The following is a 27,276-nucleotide window of genomic DNA, read 5'->3' on the forward strand; positions in this document are numbered from 1 at the left end:
CAAATTTGACAATAAAAACATTACATTGGGATAGGAGGACTATAAAAAAAAGTCTTCTACAGTTGAGTATAAAAAAACCCATAAAAACAATATATTGCAAAGATCTGGGGAGAAAACATAAGTACTGAAATGAAATGTAACAAGTGCTTTGTAAACTGAGGCCACTGATATTTGTTTGACTTTAATCAAGAACACTTGTGTTAGAGTCAGTTTTTAGGTTATGGTTTAACAAGAAGCACCAATGGCCTCTTTTATTCACATTCTAATCATAGTTGTCCTTTAAACCCTTCCAATGTTGGAGGTAACAAAATGCCTTGGCCTCCTCCAGCATCAAAATGGTTCCAAATTTGAACCCAACACTGCAATAGAAAAACAGGTACCTTAACAACATGATAAGACAGAGAAGAATAAGGAGATACGACCAGCTTAGGAAAATGATCACTACCAGGTTCTGCGCGACAAATCTACCCCCCTTTACATTTATTCCATAAATTAAACAAAGCATCAAGTACCATCTGAAAGGGAACCAAGCAGTTTAATTAAAGCAGGACATCATCCTTTAAGTTTTAGATTCAATTGAATTTTAGGATAAAGTGTAACAATTTTACAATTTCATTTTAGTTTTACATTTAAGAATGAAATTTAAAATGTATCCATTCTACAATTTCATTCTAGCTTTAGTTTTCTCTAATAATGACATTTCTAAGTTCATCATTCTACAATTTCATTTTAGTATTACAGTTTCATTTTGAAACATTTAAAATGCAATACATTTTGCAATTTTATTTTTGATGTAATCTAAAAATGAAATAAAAAATGTCACCATTTTACAATGTAATTTTAGCTTTTGAGTTCATACAAATTAAAAATTCAAATGTAACAATTTTACAATTTCATTTAAGTATTAGAGTTGATCTGAAAATGAAACATTTTACAATTTCAGTTTAGCACTGGATGTAGTTTCCTCTAATAATTACATTTTTAAGTTAAGCTTTCTACAATTTGATTTTAGTATTACAGTTACATTTAAAATGTAATACATTTTACAATTGTATTTAAGTTTTCAATTTAATTTGATCTAAATTACATTTAAAATGTAACAATTTTACAATTTAATGTTGGCTTTAATGCAATCTAAAAATGACAATTAAAATGTAACAATTTTAAAATGTCATTTAAGTATTAGAGTTTATTTAATTTAAAATAAAATGTAAAATTAATTTGTCTTATGGCAAACAGAATCCTAACACCTGGTGGCTATAAATCTGATACTGATAAGTCCCCAAGCTCCTTTGCCTGGGTTGTTTTTACAGTCCCTACACTGTGCTACTTGTGTTGAACACTGACTCTATTTACGAGCCCTGTTCTTGCTTCTCTCGGCTTCAGTAGCTGTTTTTCAAAAATGCTGTGTAAGAAATAATAGTTGCTGAATGAAAATGTGAACCCGAATGCTTTCTTTGATAATTATGCTTCATTTTATAACGCATGTAATTTATCAAAGCACTAAATATGTATGTATGTGTTTGTGTATAATATTTAAAAGTATATTAAAAAATTGGTACCATTGTTAAAAGTGCTTTCTAAACACCAGGAAAGTGTTATGTAGAAGTATGACGATGAGAGCTCATTGTAAACATGTATTTTTAGGTAACAATTCAAGTTTAATTACCAACAAATGATAAAAAATCTGTGAAATCAGTTGTGAAAGTCAACTATTATCACCTGAATTTTTCTCAGAGCTGCTTAGTCCCCTTTAAATATTCAATATTTTGGGGCAAAACAAGTTAAAATACTTATGTTGCAAAGAAGGGTTGATCTGATACGATCCTTTCCCTGAATAAAATATTTATCTCCTCTGGGGTAACTTTTGCAAACCAGAAATAAATTATAAGCTTTAAGACGACCCTTTAACAACAAATGATACATTATGATCCTATCCGACATGATTATTACAGTGATTGTGCAGGTTGATTGTACCGAAAACATTTTTGAATACTTTTTTGAATACTTTTAACCCTACTGTTCCTGTAGATGCAAATTTTCATGTCACAATGACATGAAGGAAATACTACACTTTGTGGCAATCCCGTTAACACTGGTGGAAGATACGTTTTTGGCAGCTAATGCAAAGAAACATTGGCATGCCAAATAAAAAATGTACTCCCCATGGGACTGATTGTAGCTCCAAAGCAGTTTTCTCAAATGGGGAGGGGCGATACTTGAAACATCTACATTAGGTTCAGTGTCTTCTCTTCTCAACTATGGACCAATAGATTCTACTATAGAAGCAATAAGCAAATATATAAGTTACTGTATACTTCAACAAGTATCCATGAATGAAAAATAAAATCTATTTCCTATGTTATATTTACACAATTAAAAAATCTACAAATGAGATGTGTAAGCCCGTCACTTTGTTGTAAGCTCCAATTGTCGACAGCAAGACCTTTGATTGTCACTACATACTTGTATTTTAGAGCCGGTGAAGGCTAATAAATAGATTTCACTCGTGATGTGAATTTTTTGGAAAACATATTTTCCTTTGTTTAATATTTATCACATTGGCTCTCATTACAGTGTGCAGAATTATCAGCCAATTTCTGATATATATATTTAATAAGAAAGGTTGCATAACAGATTAAGGGTGGCACTTGGTTGGAGCTCAAACAAAGGATTTTAAACACATAATTTTGCATAAATAAATGAGATAAAAATACATAAAGAAATGACTCAGATCTGACAACTGCAAGGCTTGTCCACACAAGCCCAAACAGATGACTTTTTGTTCATTTAGTTTTCGTACAACAGTTTCACATTAGTCAGAAGTGATAAAAAATACAATTTATATCCAGTGCTCATAACACTTAGAGAAACAGCGTCTGTGGGTGCCTGTGTTTCTGAAGTACAAGCAAAATCAAGTTTCACTATTAAAGAAAAGTCCTTTTGTACTTCTTCAGCCTGTGTGATATATTTTTCTTTCCCCAATGGTCGCAGGGAAGGAAAATAAAAAATGAACTGCAAATTAAAATCTTTGTCTGTGCAGAAAAGTTATAAAACAATGTACACTGGTGTCAAAATATCTTAACAAAATACAAAAAATAGATTGCATTTTAAATACAATTAAAATCCAATTGGATGTAAAAATCTTAATCTTAATACTATTCTTTTGCAAAAATTAAATATATGTCATACGGGAAGAAAGATATCTTGAACTATCAAATGTAATAGTTTTCATCCAAAATCCTAAGACATGTGCAAGACACCCCGTTGTACCAAACCTGAACATTTTGTATGAATAACTGCACCCTGATCACTTGGCGGCCATTTCACCAACTTATTTTATCTCTACAGTCCTGACTTTGCCTTGATTGGGCACAGAGATCAGTCAACAGTCAAATTTCTCAAATAGGAAGAAAATGTGTGAAATCTTCGCCAATGCAATTAAATAGGTTTTAAGGTTTTTTTTTTTGTATAGAATATCCTTAGGAACTACATGATTTCAGATATTGGAGCAATAACTTCAAAGCTGGCATGTTACCAAATGCAAGAAGGGCATGAGGACACACATAAATATCTGGGGTTCACTGCTGTTATGACAAAGCTTTTCACTAATCACACACCTCCTTAACAGAACTTATGACTGGTATCACACAAGTTGTACGTGTCCCAGCTTCCAAGAGACAAAACCAAAGAATATAGTAATAATATATGGTCACGATTAGAGACACTGAGAAGAGCAATGAAATGCTAGGTCAAATGTAAATGCTCTCAAAAGAAGACTTTTGCAAACCTCAAGCGATTCTTCTAGAGGAATGACCCTATACACACCCTTTGTTACATTGCAACCCGAAATTTGGCACATTCTAAACCCTTTTTTGGCTTTATTTCACACGCGACTGGGACAAAAAAACAAAACTAATGCTATGGGTTGTTTAGAGGCTGCAGCCTGCTTTGTAAAGGATGTCCTGCCCATCTGAGGACATTTGCTAATTATACTCTACACATGTCAATTTTTCCCCATGTTAGGTATAAAACACCTTAAAACCATAACATCAAAATGCCTCAAATCTATGCAGCTACAATGTTCCAATCTCCTGTTGATTGTGCAGGGGGCTAAATCACCAAGGTGAGGTGTCTTGGCTGTTCAGACTTTTCTTATAAAGTTTTGTTAGGGGATGTGGCACTTCTATTTACACTTTTACTTACACATACTGTATGAGTGGGCTGACTTCTGTTGAAAGGAGTAGGTGCATTTTGTACCTTTTGAAAAAAACATGCATCATGCACGCCAATGGTGGTGCCCAGACTGCACCATGGCAAAACATCAATTGTGTCAGAGGTTGATGCACTCACTCTAAATCAGTCTCCACCATCTATTATGACATGAAATGGCTCCTCTTTGTGGGGGCTACATGTTTCTAAGGGCTTGCTCTGTAATGCAGTTGCCCAAAGTGAAAACAGAACCTAGACATGAAGAACATCACAACCATATTCCTAATCCCCATCCCTTCTGTGGAGGTTCTAAATGAAGTTGGATTTTAAATTAGAAACACCTAGAAGGCTAAAGGCCCACAGACACAATTCATATATAATAAATATTTTCCAATTCGAAGGAATTTAACACAAAATGATTTCCCTCATAGGCTCACTGACGCTACAACTTTAGTGAACCAATTGATGTTGGCTAGTCCTGTAAGGCATTGGGCAGTGATGCGTTAAGGTTTTGGAGCAAGGAAAGATTTAAAAATGGATCATGCATCTGGACCCTTGGCATTCTGGAATGAACAACAAAACAACATTGAATTAAGGGTAATTGGGGTAAGACTGAATGCAAGGGGTTTCAACACAAAAGAAGGCAACTAATTACCAAATTATACACATTATCTGTTAGTTGTGCTGACTTGCCCAAGATTTCCCATTTCAACATGAACCCACAAGAAACCATGAATAGTTCCTACAGAATCCTTAACATTTTTCATTTTAACGTTCCCTGGGAAAGATTTAGCTGTTGGAATCAAATAAAGAGGTGTTAGCCGTCATGACTTAATAACTGCTGCTCCTTGTGCATGGCCACTTTGTGGTCTTAGGCGACACAATATTTTCAGGCCTTTTAGAGTCTTTCCTTAAGACGTCAGATGCTCAGGTTTAACAATACTGAAAGTTTTAACACACAATCGATGGGGCTGGACGGGAGAAGCTCTGCACTTCGTTATGTATCACAATGAGTACAAATCTATCTTCTAATGAATTTCATCATAAAAACACATTCACAACCTGTTGGCTGACACAGCATACCTGAGTGAGACTGAATAACCCCCATCTTAAAAAAAGTAACTTAGCAATCTACCAGCATTCAAAAAAAGGAAAACACACTAAAAATGTAAGACTTAGAAGACAGTTATGGGTTTGTTTGAGTTTTCAAGTCCTGGCGTCTGATTTTTTTCTACTATGTCTTCACTTAAAATTTAAAAAAAAAAAAGCAAGTTTGAGAAAAACTATGGTGTGTCAGACTGTCTCACACATCAAGAAATATTTAAGACCATTCTGCTGATGGAACTGGGGAAGCCACAGATGCATGCAGGCTTTTTTAAGAACTTTTGTTCAAAACTCCAAAAAAGTCAACAGAGTTAAATTTTTTTCCCTCATTGTTTGCGCTGAGTGTCCGTTAACATTCCTCAGTTGGCACTAACAGCTTCGTTGGCTTCGTTTTCACTGCTATAGTCTGATTTGGGATCATCCTCAAAGTCATCGTACATTTCTATTTCGTCTTCTCCGTTCATCAGGTCATTGCCAACAAGGCTCCCACTGTCCAGCTTCATGCCATATGTGCTCTGTATGACAGGGATGCTGGGTTCGGGGCTGGCGGACGTGCTGGAGCAATCTGATGTCATCTGAGGTGATGGCGTTGTTGTTGTCATGGAAATGGCACCGGGATACACAACCCCAGTTGCTGTGCTAATTGGTATCTGAGGCTGTTGCCTAAAACAGTGGAGAGAAAAAAGTTGTCATAAACAGTATCAATCACAGTAGGTGGCTAGTCAATAAACATATTCAATGGGTGTCCAATCACCCTTGTTCCAGGGGAGAAGATTCTTACCTTTGAGTACAGTATTTGGACTTAATCAAATCTACTTTGCAAATGGTATACATTTTTTGTTTTTGTTTGGTTTTGATGTCCCTAAAGAAAATGTTATTATTTTGCTGGCTTATTGGCCAAGTATCCAAGCTAAATTTTTATAAGTACAATTTTTTTTAAATAAAATTATACTTGGTCACTCTCCCATAAAACCTCTGTTCTGATTGATGCCATTTCTGAAGGGTTCATTTGTGTTTGACTACATTTTGCAGTGGTGAAAGAAGATCCTGATCTCATATCATTAATGTCCTATAAAGAACAGTATACATTGATCATGACGTGTCTTTTCAAAGGCCCCATCAGGAAGCAGATGTAGGGAACCCACTGTCAATTTTCTGTTCCATAACACTACTTCCATAAACCAACATTTTAATTTTTGATGTGACAATGACTTTTGAGAACCTTGTATGGGTAAATAAATCATTGAGAGAAAAAATGTTTCCTTACCCAACAGTAAAGAACTGTCTCATCTCCTGTCTTCGAGACCTCATCAACTGCTTGTACTCTCCAATACGTAGCTTTTTGCCATCAACAATACAGGTACGTTTCGGCCGAGGTTTGTACTTGTAGTTGGGGTATTTCTCGAGGTGAATCTTGCTTAGTCGAGCTTGTTCTTCATAGTATGGTTGCTTCTCCTGGTTAGACATGGATTTCCAACGAGAGCCTGCATTGGTTAAATCAGTAGAGAGTACATTAGTAATCTGGGGGTTTGAAGTCTCTAAAGAGATTTTGCAGTAGGGCCTTGTAACTATTATAAAACATAGTTCCAAATAAAGACTTGGGAGTATAGCGTAATCGATATGATTTAGGTGGCAATGAGAGATGAAGGATAATGAAGGTTGATACCTTTTATTAGCATAATGAGCAGCAAGTAAAAAGTATCGCTTAACCTTCATCTCCTGCATTTGGCTTGTGTTGAGCAACCCTTTTGCACTTATTTTTATTCTTCTTTAGCGTCAGGAATCTTCTATGGTGCCAGTCTTTGTAAGTATGCCAACAAAATTATTATGGACATTTCTGTGTTCTACTTCTAAGGAAGGAACATTGATCTTTCAGAAATAATTATTTTAATAAATTATCCTTGCTTTATTGCTAAATATTGAGACATCCAAGGCCGAAACCATCCTGTTCTGTATGATATCAACTAAGATTCAGTAGGAATATAATAGCTACACTCGACCATCAATGGCTCTTGAAAGGAACTCTTGTTTACAAGCACTTCTTGAGCGACCAAGGATAAGCCAGTTGATTGTTCTCGATTCAGGGAGTATGTGTTGTGTGGCTGAACCGTCTAAAACGGAAAATGTATTATGTGTTATGTGCAGACACATTCTGAAACACAGATCTGATTCCAACCTTAACGTTTATGCGACACAAAGGCTGAAGGCTGAAAGAGATGGAGGGGAAAAGAACACTCAGCAGTGAATATTATTGTGCGCATAACATAAACAGCGGGTATTGTTTGAGTCCCTTTCACCGGAGTTTATTGTACGATTCCTATATTTCTTTTCTGGCAGCAGTGGGACTTGGTGACTTGTCACTACTAAAAGGCACTTGAAAATCATGACAGCTAACAATGGATGATGTGGAGAAAGAATGACTGAATAAACTCTCCTTGCTACTGTGAGTCTGACTTAATTTACACCCAAGATGGCAACAGGCATTCATGTATACAGAAACAGAGAAAAAAGAGCAGAAATACTTGAATTTGCACCCCCCCCCATCATCTTAAACCCCTTAGCTGCATAGCATTTTTCATGAAGAAAAGTTAAAATCACGATAATCTCATCATGCAGTCTGATTTTATTTAAAGCTCAACACCATGTCTTTTTGTAGATGGAATCATCATCTGCTACTCAGTAGGTTACTCTGTCATGAGTCGGTAGTTATTGAGACTGAAGGGAACCCAATCAGGGAGGCCATATTGGAGACACAATAAATTATTCTGAATATGTCTTGAATCAGTTGAACCCTAAACTAAGACTAAGAGTGTTTAGAGGACCAACAGACAAGCCTCAACTCTGTCCCCTGTAACAAACAAAAGGTAGCTTGTTTATTTCATTTGAGTTTCATCTCGTTTAATGTCCCTGTTCAAATCATCTCCTATCCCATGATACCATAAGCCCAACTCTCAAATGGAGGCATCTCTGTCCTCTCCTTGGTTTATTTTCGACATTGTATGGAAGGAAACATTTTTTTCTTCCATAAACTCTCTGGAACTATATATTGAAGACCCATCTGATCAGAATATATATTACTTGGGTATGATCAAACCACACATCACTGTACCCAAGAAGAACCTTTAATTCATCTGAAGTCACAACTTAGGTGCAGAGAATTCCCATAAAGTTGAATGTATAATTGTATCTTATTATCTACAAGTTGTCTCACTCCTTATTTATTGTGTACACATGATCCAAGGATCGATGCCATCAAACCTGCCCCTCCTGTGTGGTAGCTATTAGGCAGGGTGACCCAAATGTGCCTTTCTTAGAGAGTAATTAAATATATCCAGATATTACCAGGGTCACTTACACCCATAAGTGACCTACATCTGTCCAGGAAAAGGCCGTAATTATTTAATGACGTACAGTTGGGGCTTTGCTGGTATAATATTTTATAGACTGTGTTTCTAAAGCAATGTCACTTCCTAAAGTTTTGTCATCTAAGCGAATGTCTACTAGGATACAGAAACGCTATTTGCAGTATTATAATCCTTGAATTTTGCATAAGTTACACTAAATTATCCTAACTTTAGCATATTTTGGCAAACACACTAATCCTTTCATTATACACATATTACTCAACCCTGTCTGAGTGTATTAAGCATTATGAATTTCAACTGGTTAGTTATATTTAAAAAGTACAGAAAAAACAGCTTTAGTGGTTGTATAAAGGACTTAATGTGAACTCACAGCTGCAGATCTAATCGGACCTGTCATATTGGGCTGGGGTAAGTAAGTAACAGGAAAACACTTTGGCTCATCTCCTGTAATTTGTAATGAATTTCCCAAACACTTATAGAGAAGAAACAACATTTGGAAAATTGGCTATTGGTCTTTATACCCCCAAACAATGTATTATAATGAAAAGGAATTATTTCTCAGGATTTATAACTTGACCGTGGGGATTGTGTCTATTTTCAAAGAATATTTACATTTAGGAAAAAAATATAAAATTATAATTATTACTTCTATTTACTTATTTAAATTTCAGGAGAGTGAAACATAATTTTAATTAAAATGACAAAAAAATATTTCAGAAGCTGCTCAGTAATATACAAGTCAATAAAAGAGAAGAAAGAATGGCAAAATGAATAAGTTTTATAAAAGGCATATTTTTTTCCTATGAATGTTGGTGAGTCAAAAACTGTTTATAAATTGGCCGGTCATAGGTAATTTAACTCTTTTGCCTGATTAAACAAATTCATACTGTTCTATAAAATGTTACATTTTGTCACCTTTGGGAAAAAAAAGAAACAAAACATTGCAGGAAAACATTTCATAGGAATGCAGAAAAGAGTCTGATGGGAGTGAGGAAGGGAGTCTGATGGAAGTGCGAAAGTAAGTCTGATGGGAACGAGGAAGGGAGTCTGATGGGAACAAGGAGTCTGATGGGAACAAGGAAGGGAGTCTGATAGGAGTGCGAAAGGAGGTCTGATGGGAACGAGGAAGGGAGTCTGATGGGAACAAGGAGTCTGATGGGAGCAAGGAAGGGAGTCTGATGGGAGTGAGGAAGGGAGTCTGATGGGAGCGAGGAAGGGAGTCTGATGGGAGCGAGAAAGGGAGTCTAAAGGCAGCGAGGAAGGGAGTCTGATGGGAGCAAAGAAGGGAGTCTGATGGGAACTAGGAACGGAGTCTGATGGGAGTGCGAAAGGGAGTCTGATGGGAGTGAGAAAGGGAGTCTAATGGGAGTATGAAAGGGAGTTTGACGGGAGTGTGAAAGGGAGTCTGATGGAAGAGAGCAAGGGAGTCTGATGGGAATGAGGAAGGGATTCTGATGGGAGTGAGGAAGGGAGTCTGATAGAAGTGTGGATGGGAGTTTCATGGGAGCTCAGAAGGCTGATCTATTTCAGAACCTACCTAAAATTTTACTAATGTTGGAGTTGTGCATGTCCGGGAAAGCTTGGAGAATTTTCCTTCTCTCATCCTTTGCCCAAACCATGAAAGCATTCATTGGTCGCTTGATATGAGGTTCACTGCTACTTCTACCCCTTGCGTCCCTGTAGACTCGAGCCTCAACGACAGTGGCGCCTCCTGTTGGCCAGAAGAAATATGGTTGTTAAGTAGTTGCAAACCGACCAACATAAATTAATTTCAAAAATCAAAAGTATTTTTTTAAAAAAATGCCCCCAGTCCGACCCTGAGCTCAGTCATCTACTCACTTCCTACTACCTAAAACCCTCTACTGTACTTCTTCCATTCCATCTCAAAGCTTTTCCATCCTCCTTTCCAATTTAAAACATCTACTTCCTACTAAAATTACACATACGTTCTACCCCAAACCATCCATCATTTTATCTTCACCACATTCCATCAACAAATCTTATATTTCATCTTATTTTTTCTTCTTGATTAAAGACTATCTACCTTTCCTGTTTAATTGAAACCATTTGCTCCTGGCCAAAATCCATTTGAGTATCATTGAGCCATTTGTTCTACAGAATATGAAATCCAATAGTTCTTTGGGCCCAAAATCTCTTTTCTTTCTACTATTCTTGTTTTTTCATTAAAACACTGCAATGACTACTTGTTTTTACCATCTAAAACTTTCTAGTTGCCTTTAAATTTAAATCAAAGTTATCATTCACTAATACCATTTACCTCTTTCTTTTATTTATTTTACTTAAAACTATTCCATACTCCTTCTTTACCTAAAACATCTACATCATTAGTGTTCCATAAATATATGGAGGTAAAAATATTTCCCTCAACATTGTTTATTCAACAATTACAATTATGTTTACCAACAAATAAAAACCAAAATTAATACATTTACTTAAAAAGTTTGGAAGATGTAAGTCCAAACACTTGCAGTGTATGAACATATCTATTGTTATAATTTAATTCTTGACTTATTAAATGTGAACTGATCATGGAACGCTTGGTTGAGTATGGGGTGTATAAGTAATTTGTGTAGCAATGCTAATTGGAGCTAAAGCCTTGGTGTATTTATGGAAGCCCCATTAAAAGGCTCAAACTCCCTATTTACAATGTTTACACCAAGAATGAATAATACATAGGCCACAGTACAGAACAGCTCCAAATTAAAATGAATTAAAAAGCAATTTTAAGTAATTGTTTAATGATGGATATTTGCCTGTAGGCATGGTACCTCATTCACAGTATGTTGAGCAGCCCATCATTCCAAACAGACAAACTTGTTAATATAAAGTCAATAAAGGGTCTTAAACAGTTTGGGGACACATCAGCCTTTATTATATATGGTCATTTCTTTTTAACAGTCTCCTAACTGACTTAAAGTAGGTCTTTTCCTTTCTAGAGATTTCGTAGATTGACGGCAGTTAAAGATGAGGAGCCCTAGAATAAGGCAGAAGTTTTCTCAGCCATATGTGAATGAACACTAGATCCTTACTAAAGCCTTTTGTGGGATTTGCTAATGTTTCTCATCTGAATTTGAAAAGACCTAATGACTTTGCGGTGAGCTGATGCGTGCGGCTCGTGGCTTTGCAAAATGCTGGAAATTCGACTCCTTTCAAAAAACGAACTTTTATTCCTTTCCAACGTCTCCCTCTTTGCAGATTTGCTGTCAAAGCGCAAGTTGACTTTTAAGTAAATTGTAAGTACTTTGGCTCAAAGTGATTTTTTTTTTTTTTTATCTTGATGAAACTTTGTATGAAACAAGACTCTTTCTTCTCCTCTGTCTTCAACACAAAAATGTGCATATCCTATAAATACACTTGGAAAATATTCTAGCCTGCTTTAAAAATAGTGCTGCTTTTCCAAGGGCAGAGAATTTGAAGGCTTGTTCAGGTTTCGCACAGCACAGTTACATCTTTGTCTTTGCACTTTCCTTTCATGAGCTGCTCTCTCTTTTTTTCTGTCCATGGCAACTATAAATATTTAGCCCTTACAAGAATTGACAATCAGAAATATTCTTTTCTAGATGGCAAAAATGCAAGGTCATTAACTTGGAGGATGATTAGAAAGCTACAGAGAGAGCTTCTGGCCTCAGTGTAAAAAGAGTTGGGCTGCTCTACCTGACTGCTCCCTGTGCTTATGCCAAGAGCAACAAAAGCTGTGTCCACTAAACAGTTTTTTGGTGCCATTTAAGAGGGTATCGGAGCCCTAACCAATGGTACATAAACATAAAGAATACTAGATCAAAATCCCTGGTGTCCCTATATGGGCTCTGGATTTGGATGGTTTTATCTCCTATGAAGATTCCACCAAGCAAGTCGGTGCAATATCCCTGAATCTGTAAGGATGGGCATTAAAAGATAAAGCTCACATGCCCATCCAACAATTCAGAAGCTATTCTCCTTCTCTCTGTTCACACGCTCTAGAGAACAAATAGATTGTGTTGGTAATTCGCTCTACTCAGCTGACTAGGTCTACCCTACAAAGACCTACAGGACCTCTCACAGTACAATACAATGCCTAGTTGAATAGAGAGAACAATAAATTAAATTTGGATGGCAACCCTACTGACTTCTTTGCTGGATAAAAAGCAAATATCTGGTGGGGAGGATAAAAACTTTACTGACTCTTTACATCCCACTCATATTTCCAAGACGGATACGTAATTGGTACTTGTAAATCTGCACTAAGCCTTTAGGACTAAACTTGCATTTCTGTCATGGAAATATTCATTAACAGGAGCAAATTGTCTGTCTACTTGAAAAAAAAAGAATGTTTAAACCAGCGCTGACTCACAAAATGAGCCCTAATGTTAGTGGAAAAGTTAAATTGTTTGGGTGGGAGTGAAATACAAAAAGGAGCTGAAATTTCCAGAGTAAACTCTCCAGAATCCTCTACAACCCTATTTTGTAATTTAGTATTGGATTATGGCTGGGTCCGTATTTCACCCATTAAAGACAAATTTCATATCTGATTTATTGCGAAAACATAAATGATCGACAAAAACATTTAGTTCTAGAATCTAGAATGAAGAATATATAGATGGTCAAGGAAGGTGAGAGGTTCAAGCTAAGGCAAAATTCTACAAACGCAACCAAAAGATGAAGAAACTGTGGGGTCCAGCCTTATTTTGAGGATAATTTTAGTGTGATTATGGCACTTAAAGGGGACCAGTCACCCAAATAAGTATTCAAAATCGAATTTTAACGCTAGTCAAGCAAAATGAACTTTAATTACACTAAATAAATTATTTGAATCTTATTTCCTTCAGTCTGGGAATTTATAATTATAGCAAGCAGGCAAGAGCCATTTTGTGCACGTTGTTATTAAGACAAGCCTTGCTTCATCTCAGAATCTTGTTTGTGCACCAGAATGGGGACCAGATGCCCATGCCCTGGTTACACAATTAAATGGTGAAGAGAATGTGGGAATGTGTAGAGAGCAGTGACATATAGGAAGTGCCTAAGGCATAGAGGAAGGGCAGACAATATTTGATTGACACCTGAGATGTTTAAATGAGCTTAATACAGCTATGAATGCTTTAATAAAAGATAGAAATTGGATTTCATGTTTAATTTGAAAAGGACTTTTATTATACAGCTTTTTGCGTCTGGGTGACAGGTCCACTTTAATTCAAGAGTGAGGGTTGCACCCTTCTCTATTACAAGTGGATAAGGCAGAAAAATATCACAAGGGTAGATCCCACCAATCAACCAATAGGACTGGGTCTGAGGGTCTCCTGGTCATACAAGAAAAGGGGTGAATACTATAGGTTGATTTGGCCTTTTACCAGTAGGCTGATCCCTGAGGGCATCTCTTTGGCTAAGGACCATGGATCACTGTGCTCACTAGTATGGATGGGCGAATATTTTCGCCTTGTTTCGCCACAAAAATTACGCCCATAGACTTGTATGGCGTTGTGCGTCAAAAAAATTTTGCTGCGCGACAACATTTTTTTGACGCCCATAGACTTTAACGAAACCGGTCAAATCCGCCCATCCCTACTGACTAGTTGAAAAAACTTAACAAAATGTAGGGTCTTCATTGGAAAATAAAGCCAGTTCTTTAAACAATATCAAAACTTTTTTGTTCAACAGTAGTAACATCGATCCATACAGAAGACAGTATTATAAGAAAAGGTCCAAGAACCTTCAGGTACAGCTTCTAACTACTCCAGTGACCTGACCAGCAACAACGAGAAGCCATTGTGGCAGCCAAGACACCTCCTCGTCGAACCTTGGAATCTTATTCTTATTTAAAGGCATGTGAGTATTGACAGACCTCAAACATACTTGGAACTGCCATAAAGCATTTTGGATTCATTTGAGGGGAAGATGAGATGAACCAACTGGTCCTCCTCTATCATCATATTCTATATGCTGCACTGGCTGCCACATCTGTCGGGTAAAAAGACCCGTTTTATAAGATAATTCAGCTGTGACCCGCTGCCTGGATTTTGTTTTCCATTTCAATAGAATCGGCTGATGATAAATCGTATTCTTCTTCCAAGTGAAACTGCCTTCTGAACTGTTCTGTGCTATTTGCAGAGATGGGCGCAGAGGCAGTGAGCATAAACACATAACCCGAATTAACAAAACCATTAAATATTCATGGTAACATTGTGATAAAGCAGATTGACGATGTATTTTCCACATCATTTGTAAAAACCTTACAAATAGTCTACTTAATGACTCGCTTCTCCCTGGCTGCCTCAATTCATGCTCAAACACCAATTCATCTCTCTTTACATTTCAGAGAATTAAAATTCATGTTAAACTGATTATTGCCTGTCTCCATTCCATTCCCTCTGTACTTTCTGCTGTATCTCTAAAGATTTACCCGCCGTTCCCTCTGTATCACCCACCCACCTGCACCTCCTCTTGCTCTGGAGCTACAGCTATCAAAGGGAAACTATACCTATTATATCAAACAGGGTTTTTAACACATATATTATTTTAAAAAATGTGATTAATGTCTGTGCATATTTCTCATAATTTATGGGGCCTGGGAGCAATAAGAACCCAGTGGGGCTCCTGACTGATGAACAATAATATGTGTGAGATACAGATCATTATACCCCAAGGTTTAGGGGTATGAGAAACTCACCCTCGATATCTTCAGGTCTTGTGAGATCGATGACTCCAGGCCCCAATTTCCCTTCCTTGTTGGGTTTCCCAGTTAAATGAGGGCCGAGATTTTCAAAGTGGGTTCTCTCCTAAGAAGGAAGAAGAAGAGGGACAGAAATGGTAAGACACATGGCAGCACCAGGAAATATTAAAAGTGAAAGCCCTTCAGTTGTAGTTTAGTTGCTGCAATTTGTATGCCAATTTACACTCGGGAATATAAACCTTTATATGACATACAATTCCCATGTATCAGACAAGCAGATACGTGATTATAAGATACAATGAAGGGGCAGGTAGGATGTCGTCTGACTCATCTGCCTGGGATCTCCTATATCCCCAGTGAAACTCAATTGTTATTAATTTAGTGCAGTCACTTATCACAATATGTTCTCCCACATGTCGTGTTGTTCTCGGCTCAGACAAAACGGGCCCTGGTGTTGTGCTGTTGGATCCGTTGTTCGTTACAACAAAACAAAATTAAATGTCATGTCAGCTCCGATTTGGAGACATGAAATACGAGCTCTTTGCTCCGTTAAGACTTTCTGCATGTTAGACGCTATGCATAATGTAGGAGCGCCATACTGATTGCAGCACATCCCATTGTTCAGTGACCTAGTTCTGGAGATGGGGGGGGGGACTTCAAAAGAAACAAGGAATTTTCGTGCAGCTTATTATTTTGTAACTGTTTTGTGTGACTCTGTCAGCTGTGAACATAGTTGGTACAGAATTTTACAGCAGGATTCACTGATATATTTGTATTTCTACATATGGGAGGAGGGAGGTGCCATATTGATTCCCTTTAGACTGTACAGTATGAGGGTGTAGCTTGTTGTGTGACCGGAGCATTCCTTCTCTGTATATTTGTATTTATAAATATGGGAGGAGGTGTCATATTGATTCCCTTGGACAGAACAGTATCTGCAAATGATCACAGCCAATAAAAAACTGGGCTTCTAAAGACTTGTAAGACTGTCAGTAATTAGCCCTTCTCCTTAGAATTCCAGAGATGGCTGCCCCAGGCCTTGGGTACTATTTGCATTAAATGCATCTTTTAACTTGATATGTTCTCCTGATGGTTTCTGTTGTTGTAACAGGGGAGAGAGAAGGTAATTGTTGGAGAAGGGGTGAGAAGGTAATTGTTGGGACTGGAGAAGAGAAGGTAACTGTTGTAGATGAGAGCAAGAAGGTAATTACTGGAGATGGGGTAAGAAAGCAATTGTTGGAGGTGAGCAGGTAATTATTGGAGCTGAAGGCGAGAAGGCACTTGTTGAAGCTGGAGGGAAGAGGGTAAATATTTGGGCTGGAGTAAAGTAAGTTATATTTTGGAGCTGGAAGTGAGAAGGTCATTGTTGGAGATGGAGTGAGCTCAGTAACTGTTGGCAATTGTTGGAAGTGAGAAGGCAGTTGCTGGAGTTGGGGGTTAAAAGGCAAATTTTGGAGCAGAGCAGGGTGGTGAGAAGGCAACTACTTGAGTTTGGGACAAGCAACTAATTATTTCAGATGGGGTGAGAAGGCAAATTGTGAGTGAGAAGATGATTGTTGGGAAGGGGAAATGAGAGTGTCTCTGGCCAGTCACACAGGGAATAGGAAACAAGGTCTGATTTAGCAGGGGCTGTTTAGACTGAAATGAGACATAACTTTCTATAATGGATTTCCCCCTCCCCCCAAATTCTAAGATAAAAGCAGGACTCCTGTATGTATTCATAAAATTTTATATACTGAGCTTTACACACTTATTGGCTGTTCTGTAATAATGGGCACTAAAATCACCACTAAATTGATGTGGGTTATTTATACCTTCCCCCTAACAATGCTTTTTGTTGCAAAAACCCCCCAGAAAATCCCCCCTTTCCATTTATTAATGTAACTTTATCCCCTGCTCCATGCAGAATCCCGGCTAAATTAATGGCATTTTTATTATTTTATAGTATCATTAAATTTTTACTGATCACTCCATCAAACAAGAGCCATAAAGTGGCTAATGCGCAGTGGGACACGGCCGATGGGAGAGCGTTGCATTCCGTGCAGTTTGGAGTAAACGGCTGCCATAAAGGATATTTATGCCATTCCTAAATATGTGTGGATATTTGGGACAAGTTTAGCCAAACTATTTGCAGTTGTGCAGTGAATTGTGTACTTAAAGTGGAGTGTTCACATTCTTTCCTCGAAATCAGCGGTTTTATGTGATTCTCTATTTACCGAACGACATTGACAACGGCCGGTCTTCCCATCCCTAAATAATCCACCCCGGAGTATAGACAGACTCAAAAAATAAATAGGTATCGTATTATCTCTTCCCCCAGATAATGATTTAATGCTAAATTGTAAAGTTTCTGCAAATATTGAAATTACCCGATTCAGAGACAGAATTCAAATGTGAAAATCGGCTACTAGACAAATGCATGCAAAGATTTTGGCTTTTTTTTTTTAATCAATTGAAAATTGTTGAAAATAAAAATGTCATGAAATTCACATAATGTTGGAGATTTTGACTGGCTGATTAACTAGAATACAAGACTTCTTTTTTTCATGATTCCAATTTTTCAAAGGAATTTTTTTTTTACACATTTGAGTTTTCTGATTCTGAATCTTTTAAGAATAACATGCATTGAAAAAAAATTCTGAAAAGCTTGGATCACTTCTAGAGAAAACTGTGGTATGTGTATTTTCAAGATGCAAGCTATTGTCAAGTTTTTGAAAAAAAAAAAAATCAAAATGAATTGGAAACAAATAGTAGGAAGAGATTTTAGTGCTACTGATTTTTAAATACGGTCATATGGTATAGTTACTGCAATATAAGGAGCACACCTTCAATCAAATTGCATTGTCTGTGGTACAACACTAAACTTGGAGACACCAGCGCCCACTGTACCAAGTTAGTTAGTTAGTTAGTATGATGTGTGGGGTCCATGGTTGGAAGCAAGAGAAGAAAATTGTAATGACTTTGTTGAAAGATTCTTCCAATTGTGGTGAAAGAACCTCCATCAGATTGAAGCCTTTGGACAGGTTACAACAATTTACAACAATTTCAATTGGTACTAAAATAATTAATGGGGACTCTATAGTAGGAGACTTAGGAAGCCCCCACTGCTGCCAGAAAATGATATAAGAATCTAATGCAGAGGGGTATCATAGTGGACTTCCAAGTCTTTTCTTATCCTGTGAACAGATGAGGTGAAATTAGAGCTTTTTGGTAAATTGCAAAATCTCTTTGCTGATGGAAAAAACTGAAGCCATCAAAGAAAAGAACTGAACCCCTACAGCTAAATAGGACGTGAAGATTTTTTGGGGTTGCTCTTTGTTGCTGGAACTGGGTGCCTTGAGTCTGAATATGGCATTGTGAAATCAAGAAATTGCCGTGGCAATATGGAGGCCAATATTGAAGCCGGTGTCAGATAGCTGGGCCTCCATCCAAAATCATGGATGGTGGGGAGCAATAAGCCCAGAAATAAATCCCATTAACACTAGTGGAAAGACAGGAAACTGCAGTTGGGCAAAGGCATCCTCCAAATCTTGGGAGACATGGAGCAATTTGAAAAAGAAGAATAACCCAAACTGTCAAAGACATGTTGAAACCTCATTCATGCTGATAGGGGGACACTTGATTTCACTTATTCTACCCAAAGAGAGTGTAATTGTTTTCAGAACATCATCTTAATATTGACACAAGGAATTGTGGCAAACCTGGCCTTTCCAATGTCAAGAAAATTGTGCAGCTGATAATTTGTGGGTTATTTGACCAAAGTGCAAAGTTGACAAATTGATGTATTTGATACGATCCATTAGGTCATTCCTAACAGATTCTGATTTCAATTTTATTGAGGGAAAAGTTGCTTAAAAATGAAAAAAAGAAAAATAAATTTTGGTCAAAAATTGCATGATAATTTTATAGATTTATTGAAGGGCTTGGTGAAAACGAGAACAAATGATTCAATGGGCTAACTACGATTTGTCACGTGACCAGGCGATCGCCACTAAATATCAATGGAACAGTTGGACATTGGTTGCTCGGAAGCCATGGAAGCAGAATGGGGCACCCGCAGGAATAAAGACAGATTGCTCTTCGTTAAACACAATTTTACTAATGTCAGAAATGTGAGATGTTTTCTGTCTTTTTGGAAACCATAAGGCGACTGATCAACAGAAACATGTGAAATGTAAGACTCTCCTAAGGATTACCAAGTACCATGTGCCCAGGTCTTAAATTATTTCAGTATGCAGCCCCTCTTCCTCTGTCTGTCTCTCTCCCTCCATGAATGGCCGGCCGGGCGGGCGGCAACCGGAGCCAGAAGCCAAGTCAGGCCTGGGGGGGAACACTAAATTCATTGTTCTGCACCCCAAACGAGGCATAAGAGGATTCGGAGCAAGCTGTGAATCAGGCTCACTAGTGACAAAGGGGTGCATATGGTGAGTATTCCCTGGAGCTCAAAGGGTAAACGATTGACACCATAAAACTAGACGATATGAAAAATGTTCGCCCTGAATGCAACAAGCCATTGCAGGAAATTCCGTGTGATTGTTGTGCGTTTAAGAGGAATTTCTGGAACCCAATTATTTACTTACTGTAAAAGGCCTCATGAAAACAAGTTGAAGGAGCAATAAAGTCACAAATTAATGTTTGTACACATGTTATCTGACACACATGTTCCTTTGTAAAGCAGCTCTGTGCAGGGAACAAAGATTCTCATGTTGTCCCTTATCCGCTTGTACCCCTAGGTGGGCACCATCGTTTATGCAATGGATCCCAACAGTTCACTTGTCTGGTGCACATGGCTGAAGTGGAGGCTGAAGGCCATTTATGGTGAAACTGGAGGCTGAATGATTTGAGTTTGTGAGCTTGTTATGAGCTAAGGAGGGGGTTGACTGCTGATGAACCCAAAAAAGTCTGAAGACCTCTGTCTGGTGCTTCCTATTACAAATCTTACTGTGACACAACCAGCTGACCAATCCCTTAAGACCTGTCCTGTAAGTCTTAAAAGACAATGCCAATGTTGGAGGCTGCCTCCCAATGACAGACCAGGTCCCTGTTATAGATTGAAATCTTCTGCTAATTAGAAGTTTCTAGATCTGGTTAGCAGAGTCTTGATATGCAGCCCCCGTGATATGTTGTGGTTGGGAACTGATATCCTGGAAGCAAAAAAGAGGCACATCCAAGCCTTGTGGTAACCCAGATGTGGTTTCCAGTGTTACTCAGTGAGGCAGGAGCCTCTTGTCTTTCTTAGCTATCAGAATCTTTTAGTAGCATGGAGAGGCAACAATGAAGTGAATAATGACAAGTTGTGTGGGGCATGTGGGTATTTGTCTGCCAAATCACTCAGATCCTAATATAACCTTACAGAGGGTCACATAGGCAAAGTCTCTCCTACATCCCCCCATCATTTCTCTCCTACATCCCCTCCATCATTTCTATGTTCTGATGTTCCCTACACGTTCTGTAATACGATATGCTGGAATCTGAATTTAGCTTCCCAAGGCTAATCATTGTTAGCCCAATATATGCTTAGATAAATAGATAGATAAAACAGTCACACTGCTATAATTCCAGGGGTACCCAGGGCACAAATAAGCACTCACCCCAAATCTCCCCCTAACTGGCCTTCAGGCTGGGCCCCCTTAGCTCATAACATGGTTACAGACATATAGAAACATATGGGTAAGTCACCCTGCTTTAGTTCCAGGGGTACAAATAAACACTCCCCCCAAATCTCCCCCTAACTGGCCTTCAGACGGGGCCCCCTTAGCTCATAACAAGGTTACAGATATATAGAAACATTGGGGTAACAGTGGGTGGCATCCCAAGGCTACGGGGTTGTTTAGGGTAATAATTAGACAAGGACAATTGACTGTGCCATTCAATAGACATTTCCACTTTTAAAAAAGGAAACAAAAACAAAACTGAAAGTATCATAATCAAGAAAGTTCAAACTGCAACTCTCCAACTGCTGTTCAACTACAACTCCCAGCATGCAGTGTTGGGGAGAACCATCCATATTATAGTAATCACAAAGATATTTTTGCCACAATGTAGCCATCAGAGTTGATTGGGACGTCGCTGCCTTTCTCCTCTCAGGTATATAAACCTCCCGCAGCGTCAGGAATTGGCACCGTGACCCCCTGATTAAATATTTAGCCCGTAACTAACTGGGAGAGCGAGGGGGGGGGGGTTTGGCAGCCACTAGAGGGCACTTCTGCCTTTGATTCACAGGAACTGGCTGTAACTTTCCCTGCACATTCCCTTAGCACCGACCATCCTGTCTGATCTTCCGAAATCCACCAGTTGTCACAGGGTGGCATCAGCAGTGAATTTGTCATATACAGTATATATATATATATATATATATATATATATATATATATATACGTTTTGGTCCCACATGGGGACCTTTCCCAAGGATACAATGTACATAGAGTGTTGAAAATAAATACCCACCCCCGAAAACTGAAACATCGGATAAGATGTGATATTCTGTAAAATAAATCAACACAGTTTCACCAAACTACAGAGTGCTGATCTTCTGTTCATATATTATCCTATTTTGGATCGTGCACCTCTGGCTTCATCCTTTGGATTGATTGCAGGCATTGTGGGACTCTATATATATATATATATATATATATATCTGAGACAATGAAACTAAATTACAGCTGAGCCACAAAGTAACATGTTGCTCCTCCTCGCGGCCAATGTAAATTATTCTCATTCCAGAAGGAGAAACATCTGGAGGGATCGTGGCAAAGAGCTGCTGGGGATGTTGAGGACAGATGTACGGTAAAGAGACATTGCTGGGGCATCTGCTGCTAAACTGTCACTGCTGTCACACTGCAACTGTCACATGCACAAAATGCGCTGGGTCTTATTCATGTGCCCCCTGTACCATGATTTATATCTTATATCTATCAGCACCCCCAGCCTAACTGCTGCCCCCCTGAACAACTCACTCCTGCACCCTACTCCTAACTACTGCCCCCCATGAACTCACTCCTGCACCCTACCCCTGACTACTGCCCCCCTGAACAACTCACTTCTTCACCCTACCCCAACATGATTGAAGACTAATTAAAATATTAACAAATAGAAACTATATATATAAAATATCAATATGGGTGTATTCTTATACTTCAGCCTGGGACAGTATCAGGGTAAAGCTAGTGGACTCCCTAATCCAACAAGCATTACAATAAACACGGAGTTGGTCACTCAATGTGTGTCTACTCCTAAAGGCCATACACTATTAGATCCTCTTTTTTGGCGAGGTCGCCAAATAAATTGATCTAAACCCAATATGACCACTAATGGCTGGGCTAAATTGGGTGAATCCGAACGTTCAGCCCTCGGATTACAATTCTGCAGATGGGCGCAGAGAGGTCGCAGGATGGCATCAACCAGTGGCGTAACTAGATATTACTGGGCCCCACAGCAAATTATTTTTCAGGCCCCCAAAATGTTTAGAGGTTGACTTGTTCTCCAATATTTATTGAAATTGTATATGAATTAGGGCCTCATGGGGCCCCTATAACTCCTGGGCCCCCCTGCAGCCGCAGGGTCTGCTTCCTCTATAGTTACGCCCCTGGCATCAACTAGTCAATGCGGTCTTGGATCGCAGAAAAAAATCAAACTTGCCCAATCGATATCTGCCCAATTTTTGGCCTGATATCAGTCGGGAGGACCCGTTGGCAGGGACCGATATCGGCAGCTTTAGTCTGCCAGTGTATGGCCACCTTAATGCAAATCTTCCCAGTAATGGCATCTACCAGCACCTGAAATACAGTAAATATTGCACCGGCCTTTAGATACACACATCAAATGTCTCACTGCACTTACTATCCCTTTACTTAGGCCTCTGCCACACTGTTACTATAGACACCATCTCTCCCTACTAAACCTGCTATCCCACGGCCACGCTCCCTTTCCAGAGACTATTATCCCACTATTACTGTAGGCACCATCTCTCCCTACTATACCTGCTATCCCACAGTCACACTCCCTTCCCAGAAGCTTTTATCCCACTGTTACTTTAGACACAATCTCTCCCTACTATACCTGCTATCCCACAGTTACACTCCCTTCCCAGTGACTATTATCCACTGTTACTATAGGCACCACCTCTCCCTACTATACCTGCTATCACAAAGCCACACTCCCGTCCCAGAGACTATTATCCCACTGTTACAATAGGCACCATCTCTCCCTACTATACCTGCTATCCCAAAGCCACACTCCCATTCCAGAGACTATTATCCCACTGTTACTATATGCACCATCTCTCCCTACTATAACTGCTATCCCAAAGTCACAGTCCCTTCTCAGAGACTATTATCCTACTGTTACTATAGGCACTATATCTCCCTACTATACCTGCTATCCAACAGCCACACTCCCTTCCCAGAGACTAGTATCCCACTGTTACTATAGGCACCATCTCTCCCTACTATGCCTGCTATTCAAAAGCCACACTCCCTTCCCAGAGAATAGTTCCCACTGCTACTATAGGCACCATCTCTCCCTACTATACCTGCTATCCCACAGTTACAGTCCCTTCCCAGAGAGTAGTATTCCACTGTAATACTCACTATCTCTCCCTACTATACCTACTATCCAACAGCCATACTCCCTTCCCAGAGACGTGTTCCCACTGTTACTATAGGCACCATCTCTCCCCACTATGGATGGGCGAATTTGACCCGTTTCGCTTTGACAAAAATTTTCCGCTGGCGAAATGTCGCAGACGCCCTTTAAAGTCTATGAAATATATCAAAATAATTTTGATGCGCGGGGAAAATTTTTTGACGCAAGTTTTTTGACGCATGCCGCCATACAAGTCTATGGGCGTCATTTCCACGGCGAAAAAATTTGCCCATCCCTACTCCCTACTATACTTACTATCCCACAGTCACACTCCCTTCCCAGAGTCTATTATCTCACTGTTGCTATAGGCAAAATCTCTCACTACTTTCCAGTTGGATAATTAGTATGTTACATTATAAGGGATAAGATACTACAGGAATCAGTGGCCTGAGCTTCACACATAGAAGAATGCTGCTGCCAGTTTCCCGGCAGATAAACAGAAGCCAAAGATTATCTGGAACACACCCCAAGGAACAATTTGCGCACACCTTGGATAATTGTTGGAAGGCACCAAACAGATTCATGTTGAAACACATACAGTGGAGCAACAATGAATTTCTAACCCTTTTGTACGAAAGGAATGAGGAGTTGCCCAGGGGCAATGTATCGATCTTATTGGAGAGCATGGGATGGGGCCTGTGGAGCTCAAATCTACACTGAAACATTGAGTGACGTTGCACAGGGCAGAGAAAGGGAGAGTGAAGACTATTAATAAACAGGGATAATTTTCACTATTATATGTGCACATTAGCCTTAACCCTTGCAAAGGCTATTACAGTTTCTAGCCAAATTGAAACAGCAGTGGCAGAGGCTAAAACTCTCAGTCAGGGAACTGCTGGGAATGTACAGACTGTGAATTCAGCACTGTGGCATAATAATGCACAGTCACAGGCAAAATACAGTGCTAAGGAAAGGGATTGACTGCAAAACCATGCAGCAAATACAAATAGAAAATACTGCTTTCGCTGTGGTTCAACACAACAATCATGTTACATGTCCTGCAAAAGCTGTATTGTGCCGCAAATGCACAAAAGTAGGACATTTGGTAGGATCTGCTGTAGTTCTGCTAAAGATGTTCATGAAGTCACTACTACTAATGTCACAGTATTAAGTGTGGATAAAGCTGGTACATTTATTCCAGACAAGTTTATATGCACTGTCAGTGTCAGTACTGCTTCTGCCGACAAGGGGCACTCCATTAACCTGATGCTTGATACAGGTTCAGCTGTTTCTATACTACCAAAGGATATTTTCTTGAAATACTTTGCAAAAGATCCGCTTGTTGCACCTGCCCTGAAACTGGTCAGTTACTTAAAGGATCCAATCCCTGTGCTTGATTGCTTGCCAGTGACTGTACAATTTCAATCAAATACTGCAAAATGTAACTTTTACATTGTGAATAAGGGTACTGCTATACTTGGAAGGGATCTCTTTGCTGCATTAAGCCTACAATTAGTTTATGGTATTATTACTACAGCACCAGTGCCTGCCACACAGCCAGTGTCTAAATTTCACCATAAAGTAACACTTCACTGGGCTGTGCAAAGAACTTGTACACAAAGTTAAGTTGAGACCAGTTGTAAAACCAGTGCCATTTCCTGATTCAGCATAGGAAAAACTCCTATAGACTGTAGATTTGCTATAACCTGGATAGACTATTACAGTAAATGGCCAGAATTTGCTTTTGTTTCTCATATAACATCAGCTACAGTAATAACATTTCTGTCTACAATCTTCAGCAGAGAAGGTAATCCAAAGAAGTTAATATTATTATTATTTATTATTAACATGTATTTATATAGCGCCAACATATTGTGTAGCACTGTAAAGTAAATGTGATTATACAACTAAATCACATGAATTATATACATAGAACATATGGAGTTACATAAATCACAATCAATACTGGTAGAAAAAGGTGAGAAAGGCCCTATGCCTTAATATCAGACAACGGACCACAGTTTGTCTCATCCAAATTTGAATTCTTTCTGAGAGAGAGGAATATTGTGCATAGGAAATCTTCAGTGTATTACCCACAAGCAAATGGATAAATCGAGCGATTCAACAGAAGTCTGAAAGAAACACTACAGACAGCAAATCTTACTGGGAAATCTTGTAAAAGTATTTAAAACAGAGTTCCTACATAACTACAGAGCAATGTGCCATGCAACAACCCAATCATCTCCTGCTGAATTAGTACATGGCAGACTAATGCGGACTAAAGGTGGCCATACACGGGCCGATAAAAGCTGCCGACAGACCGTGTCGGCAGCTTATTGGCCCGTGTATGGGGGCCCCCGACGGGCTTCCCCGATCGAGATCTGGCCGAAAGTCGGCCAGATCTCGATCGGATGGGATTAAAAATCCCGTCGGATCGCGGCCGCATCTGTTAGTTGATGCGGTCCCGCAATCCGACCGCCCGTTTGGCGAACGCTAGGATCCGATCGTTGGGCCCTAGGGCCCACGATCGGATCAGCCCGATATTGCCCACCTCAAGGTGGGCATATCGGAGGGAGATCCGCTCGTTTGGCGACATCTAAGTTACATGTTGCAGACATCAAACTTCCCCAAAATACTGTGCCTACAAAATCATCTACTGCTGACATTGTGAAACGTCAACAAGGCAAATGCAAGGCTTATACTGACAGAAAATGTGGTGCAAGAGAAGTACACTTTCAGCCTGGATCTTTAGTCAGAATAAAGAAACCAGGAATACTGAAACAAGGACAAAATTTAATTTACTACACCACTTGAAGTGAGACGCCAGACAGGACCATTCACACATATGAACTGTCTGATAGACGCATCCTGTTAGATATGACTTTGGAGAAGCTCCATTTGATGAAGGACATTTTCCTACTCCTGATGTCAACTGCAATAGGCCTGAAGAAAGTTAACCTATAAGGCGTACTGAGAGAATCAGAAAACTACCTGCATGGACCCAGGACTATGTGATGTGAATAATGTATATTATTGCTTTAAGATGCATTGTTGTTGTTTAATACATTTGCCCAAATGCTTTCCTACTGTAGGGGGGTATGTGGTGATTACACATTTATCAACATACTACTAAGCAAGCAAATTTCCTAAAGTACCTCAGGACTATTTGTATCCGGGTTTAATATCCAGAGTAACCAAATGTCAATAAATTTTTCTTGACCTCTCCGAGCTATGTATGTTTCCTTTTAAAATGGCAAAGCCGCATTAACCAGCGCTTTCCAAGACTCTGTGGTAGGTGCCAGTGGTCTGTTCCATTTGAGAACTATCATTTTGTTGGCATAGTATAAA

The 27,276-nt window shown here is 38.9% G+C and overlaps 1 protein-coding gene across 6 annotated transcripts in view; it reads right to left on the reverse strand.

Annotated features, from left to right (window-relative positions):
* Positions 1 to 1,861: 1,861 nt before the first annotated feature.
* sox6.S (SRY-box 6 S homeolog) overlaps positions 1,862 to 27,276 on the reverse strand; it is a 229,099-nt gene continuing 203,684 nt past the window's right edge. For 5 of the 6 annotated variants that reach the window (XM_041591131.1, XM_041591130.1, XM_041591133.1 and 2 more), the window contains 4 exons: positions 15,343 to 15,451; positions 10,219 to 10,392; positions 6,584 to 6,800; positions 1,862 to 5,979 (listed from right to left, as the gene is read on the reverse strand). In XM_041591131.1, coding sequence (XP_041447065.1) covers positions 5,676 to 5,979; positions 6,584 to 6,800; positions 10,219 to 10,392; positions 15,343 to 15,451 — 804 coding nt within the window. In that variant the 3' untranslated portion in view covers positions 1,862 to 5,675. The remainder of the gene's footprint in view (positions 5,980 to 6,583; positions 6,801 to 10,218; positions 10,393 to 15,342; positions 15,452 to 27,276) is intronic. The other variant, NM_001280658.1, reaches the window with a different exon arrangement.

This window comes from Xenopus laevis, chromosome 4S, assembly GCF_017654675.1.
Source record: "Xenopus laevis strain J_2021 chromosome 4S, Xenopus_laevis_v10.1, whole genome shotgun sequence".
Lineage (NCBI taxonomy): Eukaryota > Metazoa > Chordata > Amphibia > Anura > Pipidae > Xenopus > Xenopus laevis.